At 44.0% G+C, this 20,582-nt stretch overlaps 1 protein-coding gene across 1 annotated transcript in view; it reads left to right on the forward strand.

The window, feature by feature from the left end:
- ZMYM2 (zinc finger MYM-type containing 2) overlaps window positions 1–20,582 on the forward strand; it is a 552,630-nt gene that overhangs the window by 60,818 nt on the left and 471,230 nt on the right. Inside the window, exon 5 of the mRNA XM_030202393.1 lies at window positions 13,721–14,006. Coding sequence (XP_030058253.1) covers window positions 13,721–14,006 — 286 coding nt within the window. The remainder of the gene's footprint in view (window positions 1–13,720; window positions 14,007–20,582) is intronic.

A 20,582-nucleotide genomic window follows, 5' to 3' on the forward strand; every position in this document is an offset into this window, starting at 1 on the left:
ACAGCAATGCTGACAATTTCTGTGTCTATAAGCCAAGGAGGAGCAACTAATCAGCTGCTGAAAATTGACTAACAAAGGATCACACAGTGGATGTCGTTATACAGCACATTACAGCAGTGGACATTGAGTGCTATGAACTGTCTGCCTCACTAACGTGTTGAAGCAGAATTTTTTTCATGTATAATGGTTTGATATTTACATTTCTAAAGACATTTTAGATAACTAGTACATAGGGTGAGTGGTGGTTGAAAGGTGATGAATCAGTGTTTTAATGTTTAAAGTTAATAGCTGGTATAAGGCACAAGTATTTATAATAAAGAGATATTTGCATATATAAGTTGAAGTTTAGTGTGGTGCAGTGTTGTTTATATACTCCGACTGAATTGGTTTTCCCCCCCTTTTTTGTAAGATTGAGCTTCCAACGCCAACTCTTAATTTAATAGGCGCTCTTGCCCTATAGAAAGTGAGGAGGTTATTTTTGGGCAATCAAGAATCTTCCCAATGGGTAAGTCCAGGGGTTGGATGGCTATACAAACCGCTTTTATTAATGTTTTGGGAAATATTTAGCTGTGACTTAGTTTTTAATTTTTCCCGGCAACGCTATTCCCGCATTCTTTTCAGCTGGTGACTGTCTCCCTCATTCTTGGCAGCTGGTGGCTGTCTCCCTCATTCCTAAACTTGTTAAAAACCCCACTTGTGCTTCATCTCGACCCATCTCCTTGTTGGGGGGGGGGGGGGGGAACACAGACTACAAAATCATTACGAAGCTCCTGGCAGAAAGGTTGCAAAGGTACCCTGCCTTATCAGTGAGGATCAGGCTAGTTTCTTAATGGGGAGGCAAACCTTCAATCATATCTATCCGCAGCTATGTTGCTCTTGGTTGATGTGGAAAAAGTATTCAACGTGGTGCAATGGCCCTTTATGATTTGAGCTCTCCAGTGGGTAGGGATTGGAGGTCGTTATTTGGAGTCGATAATACTGTTACTGTCAGCCTTTGGCTTGTCTTAAAATTTGAACTGTCAGGGAACCTGACAGGGATGCACACTTTTCCTCACTGTTTACTCTTTTAGTAGAGCCTTTGCATGTCAAGTGCGTGTTAATCCAGGATTCAGGGAGTGAGCTGTGGGGGCATATGTCAAGGTGATGCTTTTTGCTGATGGATCTGACAGTAGCTGAGGACTTTTTGTCACAGGTGATGTATATATTATGACCATACGGTTAGTGTCCGGCTTTAAAGCTAATATGCCTAAATCAGAGATTCTGAACTTGACTGTTGCAGAGCCATTGGCTTCCCAGATGAAGTGCCAGTTCCCTTTTAAGTGGATTTCCAAGGCCAATTCTTACCTAGGGTTCAGTTAATGGTGGATTTTTTTCTACATTATATATGACCAATTACCCCCCCCCCCCCAAAAAAAAAAAAAATTTCAGGCCATAATGGATGACTTTGGGTAGAACTTAATATATTGTGGTATGGGAAGGTACAATCAAATGACTGTTAACCTAAAAATACTTATTTATGGCCCTGCTCATTCCCATGCTTAAACACTTTTTCATTAGGTTAAATCACAGGGTGTTCTGGTTTGTGTGGAAAAAGTGCCCCCCCCCCACCCCGGTAAATAGGTTGGTACTATGGAAAAAGGTGGCATGGGGATCCATAATTTCTACTACTACTATGTTGCAGCAGCAGCACAGTTACGTATTAATGATTGGCTGAGGGGTCATGTCAAAAGAGATGGATTTAGATAGAGCTCTTGGCAATTTCTTGGCTGCCTGATACAGAGGTGAGAGGTTTCCTTGCCTGAGTTCCTGCTGTTAGATTTCCCTCTCCATTCTTGGCACCAGACTTGCAAACAATTTTTTCCAGATTGGCAGCCCTACTTAAAACAACAATCCAATATAAGTACATAAGTAATGCCATACTGGGAAAAGACCAAGGGTCCATCGAGCCCAGCATCCTGTCCACGACAGTGGCCAATCCAGGCCAAGGGCACCTGGCAAGCTTCCCAAATGTACAAACATTCTATACATGTTATTCCTGGAATTTTGGAGTTTTCCAAGTCTGTTTAGTAGCGGTTTATGGACTTGTCCTTTAGGAACCGTCCAACCCCTTTTTAAACTCTGCTAACTGCCTTCACCACTTTCTCCGGCAACGAATTCCAGAGTTTAATTACACGTTGGGTGAAGAAAAATTTTCTCTGATTTGTTTTAAATTTACTACACTGTAGTTTCATCGCATGCCCCCTAGTCCTAGTATTTTTGGAAAGTGTGAACAGACGCTTCACATCCACCTGTTCCACTCCACTCATTATTTTATATACCTCTATCATGTCTCCCCTCAGCCGTCTCTTCTCCAAGCTGTATAGCCCTAGCCTCCTTAGTCTTTCTTCATAGGGAAGTCGTCCCATCCCTGCTATCATTTTAGTCGCCCTTCGCTGCACCTTTTCCAATTCTACTATATCTTTCTTGAGATGCGGCGACCAGAATTGAACACAATACTCAAGGTGCGGTCGCACCATGGAGCGATACAACGGCATAACATCCTCACACCTGTTTTCCATACCTTTCCTGATAATACCCAACATTCTATTCGCTTTCTTAGCCGCAGCAGCACATTGAGCAGAAGGTTTCAGTGTGTTATCGACGACGACACCCAGATCCCTTTCTTGGTACGTAACTCCTAACGTGGAACCTTGCATGACGTAGCTATAATTCGGGTTCTTTTTTCCCCACATGCATCACCTTGCACTTGCTCACATTAAACATCTGCCATTTAGCCGCCCAGTCTCCCAGTCTCGTAAGGTCCTCTTGTAATTTTTCACAATCCTGTCGCGTTTAACGACTTTGAATAACTTTGTATCATCAGCAAATTTAATTACCTCGCTAGTTACTCCCATCTCTAAATCATTTATAAATATATTAAAAAGCAGCGGTCCTAGCACGGACCCCTGAGGAACCCCACTAACTACCCTTCTCCATTGTGAATACTGCCCATTTAACCCCACTCTCTGTTTCCTATCCTTCAACCAGTTTTTAATCCACAATAGGACATTTCCTCCTATCCCATGACCCTCCAATTTCCTCTGTAGCCTTTCATGAGGTACCTTGTCAAACGCCTTTTGAAAATCCAGATACACAATATCAACCGACTCCCCTTTGTCCACATGTTTGTTCACTCCTTCAAAGAATTGAAGTAAATTGGTCAGGCAAGATTTCCCCACACAAAAGCCATGCTGACTTGGTCTCAGTAATCCATGTTCTCGGATGTGCTCTGTAATTTTGTTTTTGATAATAGCCTCTACCATTTTCCCCGGCACCGACGTCAGACTCACCGGTCTATAATTTCCCGGATCTCCCCTGGAGCCTTTTTTAAAAATGGGCGTTACATCGGCCACCCTCCAATCTTCCGGTACCATGCTCGATTTTAAGGATAAGTTGCATATCACTAGCTCCGCAAGCTCGTTTTTCAGTTCTATCAGTACTCTAGGATGAATACCATCCGGTCCAGGAGATTTGCTACTCTTCAGTTTGCCGAACTGCCCCATTACGTCCTCCAGGTTTACCGTGAAGTCAGTAAGTTTCTCCGACTCGTCCGCTTGAAATACCATTTCCGACACCGGTATCCCACCCAAATCTTCCTCGGTGAAGACCGAAGCAAAGAATTCATTCAGTCTCTCCGCTACGTCTTTGTCTTCCTTGATCGGCCCTTTTACCCCTCGGTCATCCAGCGGCCCAACCGATTCTTTTGCCGGCTTCCTGCTTTTAATATACCGAAAAATTTTTTTACTATGTTTTTTTGCCTCTAATGCTATCTTTTTTTTTCATACTCCCTCTTGGCCTTCTATGCTCCTGTCTTATATGTAGGGAAACAAGTTTTAGTATTTCGCCGTAGGGCCAAAAGTGGGTTGCGAACTTTGGGACAACTCTGTGAGTTGGGAGAGTTCATACCATTCTCTAACCTCCAGGAAGAATATGTCCTGCCTGCAAAAGATACATTTCATTATAGGTAAGTAAGAGATTATATGCAGCTTAGGGCTAAAGATGTATTGTGTTTAGCAGAAACCATACTAGGGAGGGTGATGCAGGGGATTTATTTCCTGTCTCTTTCGGGCATTGGCTGTCTTATAAAGATCCCTTGGCATGGTATGTTGCTCTCTGGGAATTGGATTTGGGTGCCTCTTTTGATCTTAAGCATTGGACCAAAGCTTGGAAGAGTATTGAAGGTGGCCTACATCATTCGGCATGGCGGAACTCAGAGTTGAGCTTTGCGAGCTGAGGCAAGCAGGATTCTGGCTTGGGCGGAGAATCATGTTTGACTTCTGTTGGTGATCCACATTGCAGGTCAAGACAGTGTTCAAGTGGATTTCCTCAGTTGGCAGCTGCTCGATGTAGCGGAATGGGAGCAGTCGAGCAGCGCGTTTCAACAGATTTGTTGTCGCTGGGGCTTGCCAGAGGTCGACCTCATGTCGTCGCGTCGGAATGCCAAGGTAGCGAGGTTCTTAAGTAGGTGCAAGGAGGTCGGCTCTGAAGGTATCGTTAAGCTTGTGCAGTTGTGGCCGCAGGCGAGTCTGCTCTACGTGTTTCCTCCTTGGCCTCTTATTGGCAGGGTCAGCGGTCACCAAGAGTTAGTGATTCTGGTGGCTCCGGATTGGCCTCAACATCCATGGTATATGGACTTGATCCGGTTGTTGGTGGAGGCACCTCTTCGCCTTCCTCTGTCGCCGGACTTCCTCCATCAGGGTCCAGTGCGGGCATTTGAGAGGTTGAAATTGAGGAAGAAAGGCTATTCAGATGCTGTGATAGCTACTTTGTTGCGGACCTGTAAGCGCTCCACGACAACAGCTTATGCTCGAGTATGGCACACCTTCGTTGGTGCGCTCTTTGGGGATGGGAACCCACTCGGACTTCCGTTTCGCAAATGCTGGATTTTTTGCAGGAGGGACTTCAGAAGGGTTTAGCTTATAATTCCCTCAGAGTTCAGCTGGCAGTGCTTTCCTGCAACAGAGGTCGTCTTTCAGGGTTCTCCTTTGCGGCCCATCCGGATGTCTCCTGTTTTTTGTGTGGGGGGGCCTCCATCTGAGGCCCCCTTGTCACAGTCTGTGTCCAAACTGGAGCCTAAATTTGGTACTCCGGGTACTGGGTGTGGCCTCTTTTGAGCTGCTATTCAAGGTGTCCGAGAAGGACTTAACGCTTAAAGCGGTGTTTTTGGTGACCCTGGCGTCTGCTCGCAGGGTCTCAGAGATACGGGCTTTGTCATGTCGGGAGTAAAAAAAAAATGGAGACCAATGATAAAGCTATTGTCTGACCTGGTGTCAGAGTGCTCTATTCAGACATGAAAACCCAATTTCATTGCAAAAGCAAGAAGAGGGCACAAAAACATGAGAAATCAGACAGAACAACCCTTAGAAGCTTAAGAAAAAAACCCCACACACAATATTAGAGATTTCCTGCAGTTGTATAACAGTGATGGCTACTGCCAGTGCTATCAAAATTAGCTATGCAAAACAACTAGACTGTAGAATCACAGAAAATAGGCAGCTTGTATAGCCTGAGCAATATTAGTGTATGGTGAAACTATACTAAATAGTTATAATGAGTAGATGAGACACCTAGTCAGCCATCAAAATAAGCAAAGAGTCTACTGAAACAGCCATTACCATAAGAAAATATATCAAGAAATGTTATACATGTAGTCACAATAGCTAGAGCTACAGACGTGGCTACCAAAACTGGAGATATCCAGGCCACTGCTAGATCAGGCGGTGGCGGCTGCCGCCATATAGGCGGCAGTTTAATAGAGAGAGCTATAGTAACTGGCAACACACTGGCAGACTGCTACCTCTGAAGCCATACGCTTGCATGCTGCAACCAAAGCTATAACTGCTAATGCTGCATGCAATATGAACTAACATGAACTTGCCATAGCTGACATGGTAAAATTATGCCTTACCTGATATTTTCTTTCCTTTAGTCACAGCAGATGAATACAGAAACCAGTGTGTTTTATCCGTCTACCAGCAGGTGGCGATAAAGAACTAAATTGAAGGGAGGCATACTAGACAGCCAGCTCCTTATCTCTCTGTCCCACCTGAAGTCATAAACAGGCAATAAATCCTAACAAAACTGCCAACTTCCTCACAAACCACAACAGTTCAGTCCATCCAAATATGTAACTATAACAAGACGTCTTAAGCCTAAGAGACACAAGGAGGCATATTTTCAAAGCACTTAGCCTTCCAAAGTTCCATAGAAACCTATGGAACTTTGGAAGGCTAAGTGCTTTGAAAATATGCCTCAAGGTGCCCAAAGTGCACCTTCTGCTGTTCGTTGTACTGATTTTTTTTTTTTAATTGGGAATTCCAATCTGAAAGAAAATCACATGGCAATCCCGACACTGGAAGTCGTAGCAGAAAAGTTTGGGACTCAAGATAAGGGTGGGATCCTGGATTCATCTGCTGCAACTAAAGGAAAGAAAATTATCAGGTAAGGCATAATTTTACCTTCCATAGCGTCAGCAGCAGATGAATCCAGTGGGATGTACAAAAGCACTCCCTACGTAGGGTGGGAAGCCGCGGCTCCCCGCATCACAGTTGCCCCAAACCTCGCATCCGTGCAAGCAGCAATGTCTATTCTGTAATGCTTAGAAAAAGATTGCAAGGATGCCCACGTAGCTGCCCTACCAATTTCTTCCAACAACAAAGTACCCACCTCTGCCCATGAGGTAGCCTGAGTTCGGGTCAAATGAACACGAAGGCCCGTCGGAGAACAACCTACCAGGATATACGTTGACAAAGTGATATCCTTGATCCATCGTGCAATAGTAGGCTTTGAGGGGGCCTCCCCTTGGTGAGGGCCCGCTAGGAGAATAAACAGGCGATCTGAACATCTAAACTCGTTGGACACTTGCAAGTACCAGATCAGAACCCTTTGAACATCCAGAAACCAGAGAGAAGCAAACTGAATTGGATAGTCTTCCTGTAAAAAGGAAGGCAAAAAAAGATCCTTTATTAATATGGAACGCCGATAACACTAGGTAGAAAGAAAGGAACCAGTCATAAAGTAACGCCAGCTGCAGGGTTTTCTTCTCAGAAGGCCTTTTTTTCCTGAATTTGTCCTGCTTTTGCACCAAACATATCTACTTAAACACTCTTTCTGCCTCCGTGCTTTGGCAAGCTAGTTGGCCTCTGCAGTCAGGCACTTCCTCTAAGAAGAGGTGGATGTCAGGTGAGGAAGCAATCCATGTCTTCAGCTTATGCTTGGGTTGAATTTCATTGAATGAAAATTAGCTACTGATTGGGTTTGGAGAGGGCCATTTCCCTTCATTCTTCCTTGCTTCAGATTTTGGTGCCTTACAGGAGTGCTAACTGAAGGGTCTAGCTTGTAACTCTCTTAGAGTTAAAGTTGTAGCTTGCCACTGCAGTCGACTTCAGGATTCTTCTATTGCCACATATCCAGATGATGATCACTTTCTGAAGGGAGTCAATGACTTAAGCCTTGTCCTGAGTGGAATCTTAATACGGTCCTTAAATCTCTACATAAAGTGCCTTTTGATCCTCATCAGAAAGCGACACTCAGAAGGTCTTACCTTGAAGGTGTTTTTTTTTTTTTTCTGGTGGCAATTTCTTATGCTTGGTGAACTTCAGTTGCTTTCCTGTTGGGACTCGTTCCTTTGCTTCACTGAGGCAGGTGTGTCCATTCATACTGTCACATTATACCTAAGATGATTTCTTCTTTCCATCTGAATCAACCTTTTTCCTTCCTTTGTTTAAGAAGGACTATGGGAAGGAATTTAACTTGCTGCATATTCTGATAGTTTCTTGTAATCTCCCAGTACCCTCAAGTCACCAATGAGTTCTGATGCTCTGATCACCTTTTTGTTCGACTGATGGCCCAAATTGGGGGAAATGCAATGTCAAGGGCGACTATTGTTTGGATTAAGGTAGTGAATGCTTCAGCTTCTCTTAGAGCTTGTTCTACCAGAGCTCTTTTGATGTCCTGGGCAGAATCTCTGGCTTATTCTCTTGAAGAAATCTGTAGATTGGCTACATAGTCCTCGTTGCATACCTTCTCCAAGCATTATAATTTGGATGTTACAGCTGGATTGGAGGCATATTTCTGGGTGTCTGTGCTTTCCACAGGTTTTTCCGATTGAGAACTGCTTTGCTATATAATGCAAGTCTCTGGATTCATCATCTGCTGATGACTGGGTGGGAAAAATTCTCACCTTTCTTTCCTCTAGTCACCGCAGATAAATCCAGAACCCCCACCCTTAATTGCTGCTATTATGCCTTTTCAGTGTGTTTCTCTGTTAAGGTTTGCTACAAGTTACTGAGTTTTGCAGTTTGTTCATGTTTCAGTTCTGTGAGGAAAGAGTCCTGTCTGTATCCCAACTGTTCCTTCTACTTGACTGGCCAAGGAGCATACAGTCCTATAAGACTGAGTTCTGTATTTCCACCTGTTGGTAGATTGTCATAACCCATAAGTCTCTGGATTCATTTGCTGTGACTAAAGGAAAGAGAATTAATCAGGTAAGTCATTTTTCCATATTGCAAGAATAATGTGTTTGGGTAGGGGAGGAAGGCATGATTTTTTGAGCATAAGCACACATTACATACAGTGGATAAAAGGTGCAGGTAGACAAGGGCTTGAAATGTGAGAAGGGCAAGCCTTGATGTGAAGTACTGCTCCTGGTTTAGTAAATCAGATTTAGTATATGGATCAAATTGTTTTCAAATATGGTTACTTTTAATGTATACTATTTTTTCCCTTTTCTCCATCTTCTAACATGCCTATAAAAATAAGATTAATTTTCTGTCCATGAAATAATTCGACTATTTTGAAAGAAATGGGTGCTTCATTAGCGTCCGACTGGACCAGCCCAGAATGCAACTGATGGATTGTTCATGCCTTCCAGCAGGTAGAGGCTGAAATCTGTGACTCTTGAGAGAGCCAGTAAGAGTCCTGACCAACTGTAACTAGACTCGGTATTATCAGCAGGTAGAAGGTGTACAGCAGGTAGAAGGTGGTGAGCCCTTTCGGTCTCTTATTCTCTTTTTATTTTTCATTACTCTTCTGTGTCCCGGTGTCTCTTGTGGTGTCTGGAAGCTAAGATTTGTGGGGATCTAAATTAGCCTTGGGGGTCTAAACTTGGATGGCTGGTCCCTTCCCCCATATCCTCCCATGGTCTGTCTGCTTTACTAGTCTTGCAGGTTGTTAGCCAGCCTTCACTTCTTCAGGGGAAGTGTGTGTAAGGGCTTTGGGAGAGGCAGTCGCTGTTTAAAAAAAAAAAAAAGAATGACAGTTACTACTTCAGCACTGTTTTGGGCAGGAATGAGCAAGACATCTCTGGTCTTCCACTGTTTGGCTTTAGTTTTAATTGCGGCTTGCTTTGCTTGAGTTAAAAAAAAAAAAAAAAAACCCCCCGCAAACTGCACCACCGTTCTTCAGCAGTGCCATGGCTTAAAAACTTAAGCGCTGCTCGGTCCGTCTACGCTGCAGTTTGAAGGCTTCAGGGTTCTGCAAATTTTGTACCGCAGTTGATAAATCTATGAAAACCGGTCCCTCTAAGTCCGTTTCGGTGGTGTTGGCTGCATGTGAGCGTTTCGGGTGCTCTGACGCTCAGAGCAGGTTTGATGGGAAATGAATGGGCTTTTCTGCAGGATATGCATCCTAGGTGCAGTGAGGTGCAGCCTGAGAACTTCACATCTGCTACACGGGGCAGTTGAAGAAAGCAAGGCTAGCATAAGCTGTTTAGCCTGTGTGTGAAAAAACAAGTACCCTGAAGGGAGTAAAATCTGCTCAAAATTCTGCTGCAAGACTAATATTTCTCCAGTGTCGTCATGCTCATACTAGTAAAAAAGCCCCGTTTCTGATGCAAATGAAACGGGGGCTAGCAATGTTTTCTTCTGTCTGCATGTGGGAGTGTGTGTGTCCCTGCCCTCTGTCCTCTCTCCCCTCCCCCCTCTGAGTCCTTCATTAAAAAAGCCCTGTTTCTGATGCAAATGAAACGGGGAGGGGGGGGGGGGGCTAGCAAGGTTTTCTTCTGTGTGCATGTGGGAGTGTGGGTCCCTGCTCTCTGGCCTCTCTCCCCTCCCCCCTCTGAGTCCTTCACTGTTACAGAGCCAGCGATTTGATTTCGTGCTCTGCTGTTTTCCTTCACTGACTGTGTTACAGAGAGGGCGGGGCAGACACTCGTAGGGAAACCGGATATCTCGCCCCCTTCACACTTCCGGCTGGAGGCTTCATAGAACGTTGGTGTTGCCTTTTATATAGAGAGATTAGCCCTCTCCTCAAGTCACTTCACTGGCTTCCTATCCGTTTCCGCATTGACTCCTCTTATTGACCTTATAAGTGCATTCACTCTGCAGCTCCTCAGTACCTCTCCACTCTCATCTCTCCCTACATTCCTCCCCGGGAACTCCGTTCACTGGGTAAATCTCTCTTATCTGCACCCTTCTCCTCCACTGCTAAATCCAAACTCTGTTCCTTTTATCTTGCTGCACCATATGCCTGGAATAGACTTCCTGAGCCGGTACGTCAAGCTCCATTTCTGGCCGTCTTCAAATCTAAGCTAAAAGCCCACCTTTTTGTTGCTGCTTTTAACTCCTAACCCTTATTCACTTGTTCAGAACCCTTATTTTATCATCCTCACTTTAATATTCCCTTATCTCTTGTTTGTCCTGTTTGTCCTAATTAGATTGTAAGCTCTGTCGAGCAGGGACTGTCTCTTCATGTTCAAGTGTACATTGCTGCGTACGGCTAGTAGCGCTATAGAAATGAGTAGTAGTAGTAGTGGCGGGAATCGCTGTCAGTTTACCTCAGGTGACCTTGGCTGACAGGTCTGTTTCTCTTCAGCTTCCTGACTTGAAGCAGCCAGTTTTTCCATCTTCTATGCCCTCAGGGGCCTCTGGAGAGGGTTTCCAGCCAGAATTTGTTGTGCAGATGTATAAAGCTTCTTTTACTGCACAAGTCAAAGCCACTTCCAGTTTCTTCAACAGGCTCTCCAGCCTTAACTTCTTAAGTGCCCCAGGGGGGCATGGGACCTGGACGATGATTTGACTTCTGAGCCATATCAGGATAGGTTGGCTTTGGAGGGACCAGATTTATTAGGTGAGGATATACTTCCTGAAGACCCCTCTGATTTAGAACTCAGGGAAGAATCCTTGATCCCTGGAGAGGATCCCTCAGTAATGAGATTCTTCCATAAAGAAGTTTTGCAATAGCTCATTTCCTTACTGTCTTCTATCTTGCATTTTGAGGAGGAACAACCTTCAGTAGTAGAAACCAGGAAAGTTGATCTTCTAGTTAAGGGGATTAGAAAGCTAGGGAAAATGTTCCCTATGCTTCAGGATATCCGGGATATCATTCAGGCTCAGTGGGATTCCCCAGATTCTCCTTTTAGGCTAGCAAGGTCTATGATTCATCTTCATTCTGTGCCAGATGACAAAACCCTTTTTAAGCCTCCAGTGGTGGACGCAGTAGTCTCAGTGGTTACTAAGCGAATACAGTCCCTGTGGATGGGGTACTGCTCTTAAAGATGTTCAGGATAGGCCTATGGAAGCTCATTTGAAGAGTACCTTTGATATCTCTGCCTTGGCAGTTCAGGCAGCCATCTGTGGTTCCTTGGTTGCTAAGGCATGTCTCCAGTGGTCAGAACATGTTTTGAATAGAGCTTCTTCTGATTTTCTCCTTTAGTAAATGAAGTCACAAAAATTGAGATGGGGTCTGCCTTTCTGTCGGACTCCCTATATGACCTGCTCAGGGCTTCGTCAGCCTATGGCCTTGTGTAGTGGCTAGGTGTTCGCTGTGGTTATGGGGGGTGGGCTGCAGATGTGGCTTCTAAATCTAAATTGAGCAAGTTTCCCTTTTTTGGATTCTCTCCTTTTTGGAGAAGAGTTGGATAAGTTGGTTCGCAGTCTAGGAGAAGCTAAGATCCCTTGGCTTCCTGAAGATAGACCCAGAGAAACAGGTTGTTCTACACTTCCTGTTAGGGGGTGGGGGGCATGAAGTTTGGCAGTATATGCCAGGGGGAGTGTCTCCGGTTGATCCAGACCCAGCTCAATTTTTGTTTTACAGCTTGGCCCTTGAGTGGGCTTGGTTGAAGAAGCGAGGCTTCTCCGCCAAAGTAACTGCCACAATGCTTCGTTCACGTTGTTTGTTCTACTTCACTTAATTATATCAGAATTTGGAGAGTATTTGAGGCATGGTGTTCAGATCATAGCATTTTTCAGTTTCATGCTTCTGTCCCTGAGGTTTTGGATTTCTTGCAGCAGGGCTTTGATAAAGACTTGGCGCTTGCTTCTCTAAAGGTTCAGATAGCGGCACTCATGTTTTCGGGGGTGTGTTTGGGGTAAGATTTTGTCTAGCCATCGGATATTTCTAGGTTTCTTCGGGGAGCGAGTCTTCTTGTCCTCCCTCTTGGGCTGTCTTTTCTGTTTGGGATTTGAATTTGGTTCTATCAGTTCTTACTAGGGCGCCCTTGGAGCCTTGGGCTTCTTGCTGTGTGAAGCATTTAACACTTAATTGTGTGTGTTAGCCATTGTCTCAGCTAGGAGGGTATCAGAGCTTCAGGCTCTTTCTTGCAGGTCTCTCTTTTTGGAATTTTCTAAGGAATGGGTTGTTTCATCCAGTTCCTTCCTTTGTGCCTAAGGTCCTGTCTTGGTTTTATGTGTCTGTGGTTTTGCCTGTTTTGGGTTTTTCCTCGGGTTCAGAGGACCAATGCTGTTTACTGTGTTTGGATGTCAGGTGAGTTTTGAAGCACTATGTCAAAGTGACTGAGAGCTTTATACGTACAGATTCTCTTCTTGTTGTTTGGCGGGTCCTGCCAACTTTTGGCACCGTCTAAGCCTATTATTTTTAGGTGGCTTAAACAAATAATTGCTTCTGCTTACCGTCTCACCAGCAGGCCTATATCCCACAAGGTGTAAAGGCTGATTCTACCAGAGGTCAAGCTGTGTCATGGATGGAGCGTTTCCTGGTACCTCCTTTGGAAATCTGGTAGGTGACTACGTCGTCATCTTTGTATTCTTTTTTGAAGCATTACCGATTGGATGTTCAGTCATCAGGATACAGTTTTTGGTGCGAGCGTCCTCACAGTGGGGTTGCTAGGGTCCCTCCCATAAGATATTTCTTTGTTACTTCCCATCAGTTGCATTCTGGGCTGGTCCGGAGGGACGCTAAGGAAGGAGAAATTAGATCTTGCTTGCTAATTTGCTTTCCTTTAGTCCCTCCGGCCCGGCCCGGATTCCTCCCTTTAGATTCGGGCAGAGATGATGTATTGTCGGTGGCAGCTTTGTTCTTTTTCTGGGGAGCTGCTTTGCGAGTTTGCTGTTTCATTAACACAGCAAAGTGTTTAGTACGATTTGTTTGTTCAGTCACATTATGTAAGAGACATATGTTCAATGTGAGTATTTCCGGGGTGGCTGCTCAAGTTTCCCCATGGCACAGAATAGGCTTCCTTTCTTCTTCTGCTTTAAGATAATACTGAGTCTAGTTTCGGTTGGCCAAGGCTCTTATCGACTCTCTCTAGAGTCAGAGATTTCAGTCTCCACCTGCATAACCCATCAGTTGCATTCTGGGCTGATCTGGAGGGAATAAAGGAAAGCAGATTAGCAGGTAAGATCTAATTTATTAATATTAACATAAAATTTTCATGTATGCCATATGTTCAAATAGCTACATTCGTGTACTTTTTTCTTTTTCTTTTTTTTTTTTCTTTTTAAAGATTCTTGGATATCCCAGTCAGCTTCTTTTCCCAGGAATCAGAAGCAACCTGGTGTGGATTCCTTATCCCCAGTGGCCTCACTTCCAAAACAGGTTTTCCAGCCTTCTGCCCAACAGCAACTTCCCAAACCTATTAAAGTTACTTGTGCAAACTGCAAAAAACCTTTGCAGAAGGGGCAGACTGCATATCAGCGAAAAGGATCAGCACACCTTTTTTGTTCAACGACCTGCCTTTCATCATTCTCACATAAACCTGCTCCAAAGAAGCTCTGCACTATGTGTAAAAAGTAAGGACTGCTCTTTCCAGCTTTTGCTGTTAGCTAGTTAGTTCATATTCATTTTGTATATTGTATCTATATGTTCATGTGTATAGAATTTTTTTGTTGAAAGCATTTTACAGTGTTGCCTACCTCAAAAGTTTTAGGTATGTTTTTTAATATGCTTTTATTAAAATCTCAGGTCAACCTACTAAGAAAAGCATTTCACCTAATAAGGAAAGAGATGTCTAATTTTTTTTTTTTTTTTTTAAGAAACATGATTTTTATCTTTTAGTTCAGGAATTATTTCTATCTGAAATCGGTTACTGTAATATCTATTCCTTAGCGTTAGCTATAGATGAATCCAGAGACTTGTGGGTTATGTTCATCAGCCCAGCAGGTGGAGATAGAGAGCTGAATTGCACTTATAGGATGGAATGCTCCTTGCTTAGTCAGTATTCTTTATTTCCAGCAGGCGGATGGATGGTATCTCACAAGCAGACAGAAACAAAAAAAAAGGCAAAGATCTGCCACAGAAATGGCAAATCAAAAGAAAAAAAACAGATCAAAAAAGACAAAAAAATAGAACAGGAGGGTAACAGAAGAAGTGGTTTATTACAAGTTACCCGACGTGGCCACGTTTCGCCCTCAGGCTGCGTCAGGGGTAAAAAAACTACAAAATAAAAATACATAATGAGTAAGAGTAAAACATAAACTTCACCATTGTATATTTGATAATAAAACATATCTAAAAACACTATCACATCACATAAAATAAAAACAGATCAAATCTAAAAACATAATACAATAAAATATAATATCAAATCAATATCAGTTAAAAACATTCAAATTAAATATGCATACAATAAAATAAAATAATAATTTTAATACAAGACATATCAACACAAAATATAATATCAACACTAAATGTATATCAATAGAACTGTTTTTATTTTATGTGATGTGATAGTGTTTTTAGATATGTTTTATTATCAAATGTACAATGGTGAAGTTTGTTTTACTCATGTATTTTTATTTTGTAGTTTTTTTACCCCTGACGCAGCCTGAGGGCGAAACGTGGCCACGTCGGGTAACTTGTAATAAACCACTTCTTCTGTTACCCTCCTGTTCTATTTTTTTTGTCTTTTTTGATCTGTTTTTTTCTTTTGATTTGGTATCTCACAAGCTCCTGGTATCTCACAAGCTCCTGGTCTCATCTGTTAGCAGCTCCTGTTCTTGGTCTCTCAGTTGAGTTAAGCTAGAGGGTTGTGTGGTTGAGTGGTGCCTCCTTTAGGTGGTACACTTGGGCACCCCAGGTACCTTCCCCACCCTATGGAGAGATACTAGTGCCCCTGGTATCAGGGCTGCAAGAGGGTAGATGTGTGCCTGTAGTAGGCTCCGATGGCAGAGAGCAGAATGAGTCAGCAGCGGTACTACTACTACTACTACTATTTAACATTTCTAGAGCGCTACAAAGTGTACGCAGCGCTGTACAAACACAGAAGAAAGACAGTCCCTGCTCAAAGAGCTTACAATCTAATAGACAAAAAGTAAAGCATTTAAATTTAAAATATTTAAGCAGTCAAGCACAAGAGAACAGTCACAGAAGGACAGAAGATGTTGAAGGGTGGTCAGTGTGATTAGGTGTAACTCTGGTTGGAGTAGTGCGAGAAGGTGATAGAAGAATAGAAATGGCTGAGGTAAAGTAATGAGTGGGTTGATAGGGAGGTTATATAAGACATGTCACTCTAGGGGTGGGTGGGTAGAGGGGTAGGGTGGGTAGGATTAAGTCTAAAGCAGGAGAAGGTATTCTCTGCAGCCTATCTGTGAGATGGAAAATGCTCTCTGAAGCTGCTGCTATAAGTTGTTAGTTTTCTCTCCCTGAAAGAGATCCAAGCCACACCCACGAAGTTCAAACTATCAGTGGGGAGGGTGAGGGGAGGGAAATGGCAGTGCTTGATGAAAAAGAGAGCTCAGTTTGATAGGAGATATACTATAGGATGTCATTCTGAGGCCAGGCTAAGTCTAAAGCAGGAGAAGGTATTCTCTGCAGCCTATCTGTGAGATGGAAAATGCTCTCTGAAGCTGCTGCTATAAGTTGTTAGTTTTCTCTCCCTGAAAGAGATCCAAGCCACACCCACGAAGTTCAAACTGTCAGTGGGGACGGTGAGGGGAGGAAATGGCAGTGCTTGATGAAAAAGAGAGCTCAGTTTGATAGGAGATATACTATAGGATGTCATTCTGAGGCCAGGCTAAGTCTAAAGCAGGAGAAGGTATTCTCTGCAGCCTATCTGTGAGATGGAAAATGCTCTCTGAAGCTGCTGCTATAAGTTGTTAGTTTTCCTCCCCCTGAAAGAGATCCAAGCCACACCCACGAAGTTCAAACTGTCAGTGGGGAGGGTGAGGGGAGGAAATGGCAGTGCTTGATGAAAAAGAGAGCTCAGTTTGATAGGAGATATACTATAGGATGTCATTCTGAGGCCAGGCTAAGTCTAAAGCAGGAGAAGGTATTCTCTGCAGCCTATCTGTGAGATGGAAAATGCTCTCTGAAGCTGCTGCTATAAGTTGTTAGTTTTCTCTCCCTGAAAGAGATCCAAGCGGTACCTGCATGTTGTGGCTGCCCTTCATGGTGGGGAGCAACACTGCGTCTTTCTGCAAGCTTTGGGGGCTTTCTTCAGCAGTTAAGTGGTCAGGTAGGCCTTGCTGGTTTTTTTTTTTTTCCTGTGCAAGTGAAATGTAGGATGGTCTCTTTCAGATTGCTGACAGGGCTTTGTTGGCCATCTTAGCCTGTGAACTGGAGTGCCTTGCTTTTACTGCTGCTTCACTGGTTCAGCTGGGCTGGGTTTATCTCCGGGAGGGCGTCTCTTGTGCCGGTCCCCCCCCCCCCCCCCCCCCCGGGTTTATTTTATTCTAGCACACTTACAAAATTCTTTTTATTGAAGGAAGTACCAATACTCGTCCCACAATGCCAAAGAACAGATCCCCATAGAAAGGTTCAACTTGCCATGTAAACATGTAGCCAACAAATAAGCAGTTTGGGCCACAACTCTTAGGCCCAGGATCAAAACCAGAGCTTGCATACATTCTCCTACCTTCAGTATCCAATCACTTTCCAATCTCCAGAGCCTAGGACATATGGATGAGATCTCGATGCATAACAGAGAACTTGTTTAAGAATTTGGCTCGAGATGCGGGAGATATCTGCTGTAGGTATGCACCCCAAACTGGCAGGAATTTCTTCTGCTTTCATGGGGAGAGATGTAAAAAATGATTCCCATAGCATCAAGGAATGAAGTCTGTTTCTCCAATACCAAATAGAAGGGGGAATACTTTTTTTTACCTAATAAAAATTTACTAACAAAGAGTGTATCTCTAGGTGCTCGCAATCCTCTCAATGGAGATTGGAGACAGTAACCCAAAACCTAATGTAAATATTAGAATATGGCTGATCAAAACCTCTGAATGGGTCAACACTGACAGAGGCCATGAAAGAGTTGTGTTCCCCTTATCTACCAGTTAGGCCGTATTCTGGGCGAAATAAGCCCCGTAAATAGTGAAAAATGACTTTCCTGTATTTCTGCAGTAAAAACTGTCCTGGGGATCACCTGAATATCATCCACTATGCAGGAGTCGCAGAGAGGGTGTCCCAAATCTTGCTCCCTCTGCTCCAGTAACCAAAGAGGGTCCTGCAGAGGTGTGTGCTTTTTTTCCCCCAAGTATGTTTATTGAAATTTTTAAAATAGTTACCTAAACAGATAATATACATTGAATGAGTAATCAACTTTAAACAGTACACAAAAGGTCCCCCCCCATCCCCCCTCCCCTGATGTCTAAACCCATAGTACTATTGAAGGCCGATGATGACATGTTCAAGCGTAGAACATTCAAAGTCTTGGAACAATCAACTTAGGGGCATCCAGATTTATTCCACTTTGTGCTCTCCATGCTCTATACCGTTCCCATTGCACATTGAACTTCGTTATATGTCCGGATTGTATAGCTGTCATTTTGGACATTTGATAAAGGTAGTCCATCTTATATACCACTTTTTAGTGCTGGTGGTGCCTCTGAGCTTTTCCACGCCGATGCCAAGGCGATTTTTCCAGCTTCTAGCCAGATTGATGTGATCCGATGATCTGAAAGCCAAACTCCCGGTGGGCGAATGTGTAGTAAGCAAGTCTCTGGTTTGGTAGGATATCGTACTGCAGTCACTTGGGCAAACATATCCAGCAGTTCTGACCAATAGAGTTGAGTCTTTGGGCAGGACCACCAGATTTGAAGCATGTCCCCCCTGCTGCACAACCCCTCCAGCACTGATCAGACCCATGGCCATACATTTTTACCAATCGTTTAGGTGTATAATACCATGATATAATATTTTATAACTGTTTTCAATCATCGAACTAGAGATAGAGACCTGTAACATACATTCCAAGGCTTTTTCCCATTGTGTGTATTCTATGTTGTTTACTTGTAAATCCCTTTCCCAACATTGACTGTAGTACAATATTGGCCCCTTATCATTAAGCAAAGCCTCGTAGAGGCGAGAGACATACCCCCTATGACTTCCCACCCTCACCGCTTTTTCTATGGCCATTAAGGACAATTCTATTTGGCTCTATTTACATAGTCTCTGAGGCAGTTATAATGAAACAAATGATATGAGGGCAAACCATACTCCTCTTGTAACTCCACAGATGGTACCATCTGGCCCTCTTCCCATATTTGGCCTAAAGTGCCAAGTCCTCTCTTCTCCCACTGGCCATATAGTGGGTTGTCCATCCCCAATAGACAACCCAGGGCGGTTTTTATCGCCATCTGCTGGAAATATATTCTGTTGGGAAAACATCTCTTTCTTATAGCCATCCAAGTCTGTAAGGGATATTGTACCGCCAAAGGGGCTCTCCTAATGTAGGCCTGAACCTGACCCCTTGGCATCCATATTATGGAACGTAGGTTTGTCAGCCCCAACCAGTGCTGCTCCATTGGATCCATGGTTTTACACTACCAAAGCTCCACTCCGCTAGCACACGCAATTGTGCCACTTGGTGGTGTAGGATGAAATTTGGGATTCCCATGCCCCCCCCACTTTTTAGTTTGGTATATAATAGCTGCTCTTACTCAGGGCGGTTTATGTTGCCATATGTAAGCAAAGACTTTTCGATTGAGCCCGCGAAAGAACCCCACTGGCACTGGCAGTGGCAATGCTAGAAATAAGTATAAAAGTTTCAACAACTCATCATTTTGATAGCTGCTACCCGTCCCAACCAAGACAATTCTGATCCCTCCCATTGATCTAGATCTCGAAATAGTTCTTTGAGTTTCGGGGGGAAATTAGCCTGATGGAGATCCGCTAAGTTGGGTGTTAATTGAATGCCTAGATATCTAAGGGAACGAGTGACCAATTTGACCGGAACTGCTGCCGTAATGAAGCTTCCTCGCCGTCGTTAGTCCAAGTCCCAAAGCCTCCGATTTGCCCCATATTCACCCGGAACCCCGATAACTGTCCCATATTGACTCAATCCCTGCATTACCTGAGGCAATGACTTGGTTGAGTCACTGTTAAAAGGACATCAGCGAATAACATAATTTTGTGTGTCATGCGCCCCACCGTTAGGCCGTGTATATGCGGTTGTCGGCGTATGTACTGGGCCAATGGCTGCATTGTCAAGGCAAACACAGGGACGATAACGCACAGCCCTGGCGTGTCCCCTGTTCCAATGTTATCGGGTCCGAACTAATCCCGTTGATCCTCAAAACAGCCAGCGGTGGGCATAGATCAATCTAAGCCACGAGATGAATCGACCCGCGAAACCCATGTACTCCAATACCGCAAACATGAAAGCCCAATTGACCCGATCAAATGCCTTTTCGGCATCTAGAGAAAGGAGCATCATGGGTTGCTGGGTGTTGACTGCTTCATGGATCAAGTGGAAGCTCTTCTAATATTATTGAATGCTTGTCATCTCCTGCAGTGAAGCCCGTTTGATCCCCATGTACCAGATGTGGCATAAGCTTTTGTAGCCTCGTAGAGGTGTGTTCTTAATCAGTTCTCCACAGACCCATGAAACAGAAATCTGTCCCAGGCATCACCAGTCAAGAGCTCTCGAAGCTGACAACTGAACCCGAGAGAAGCTTTCCCAAGGTAAGGATGAAAAATAATGCAAAAACTGTAAACTGGTCCACTTCTTGGAGGCTCTGAAAGATAGCACTAACAGATAATCTGCAAATTGCTGCCAGTTAAAAATTTTAGTACCAATGGACACACCTCTAATTTCTGGGTTCTCCTGGATCTCCTCACCCAGAGGATCAAGGGTTAGCGCAAACAGAGATGACTATGGACAGTCTTGGTGCGTGCTTCTACCAAGTGCAAAATGGGGTGGACAGCAAACCATTAAAAATTTGGGCCCTTGGGCCGGCTTATAATGCCCTCACGGCACTAGTGAAAAAGCCTTCCAGACAATAGGCTTTCAACACCCCAAAGAAGAACCCTCCCCCCCCCCCCCACTCCACCCTATTAAACGCATCTTCAGCATCAAAACTGATGAGTAGAGAAACCCCCCCCCCCCCCCTCCCCGAGTACACCAATTCCAAATCTGTTTAATA

This window comes from Microcaecilia unicolor, chromosome 4 (genome assembly GCF_901765095.1).
Source record: "Microcaecilia unicolor chromosome 4, aMicUni1.1, whole genome shotgun sequence".
In the NCBI taxonomy this organism is placed as follows: Eukaryota; Metazoa; Chordata; class Amphibia; order Gymnophiona; family Siphonopidae; genus Microcaecilia; species Microcaecilia unicolor.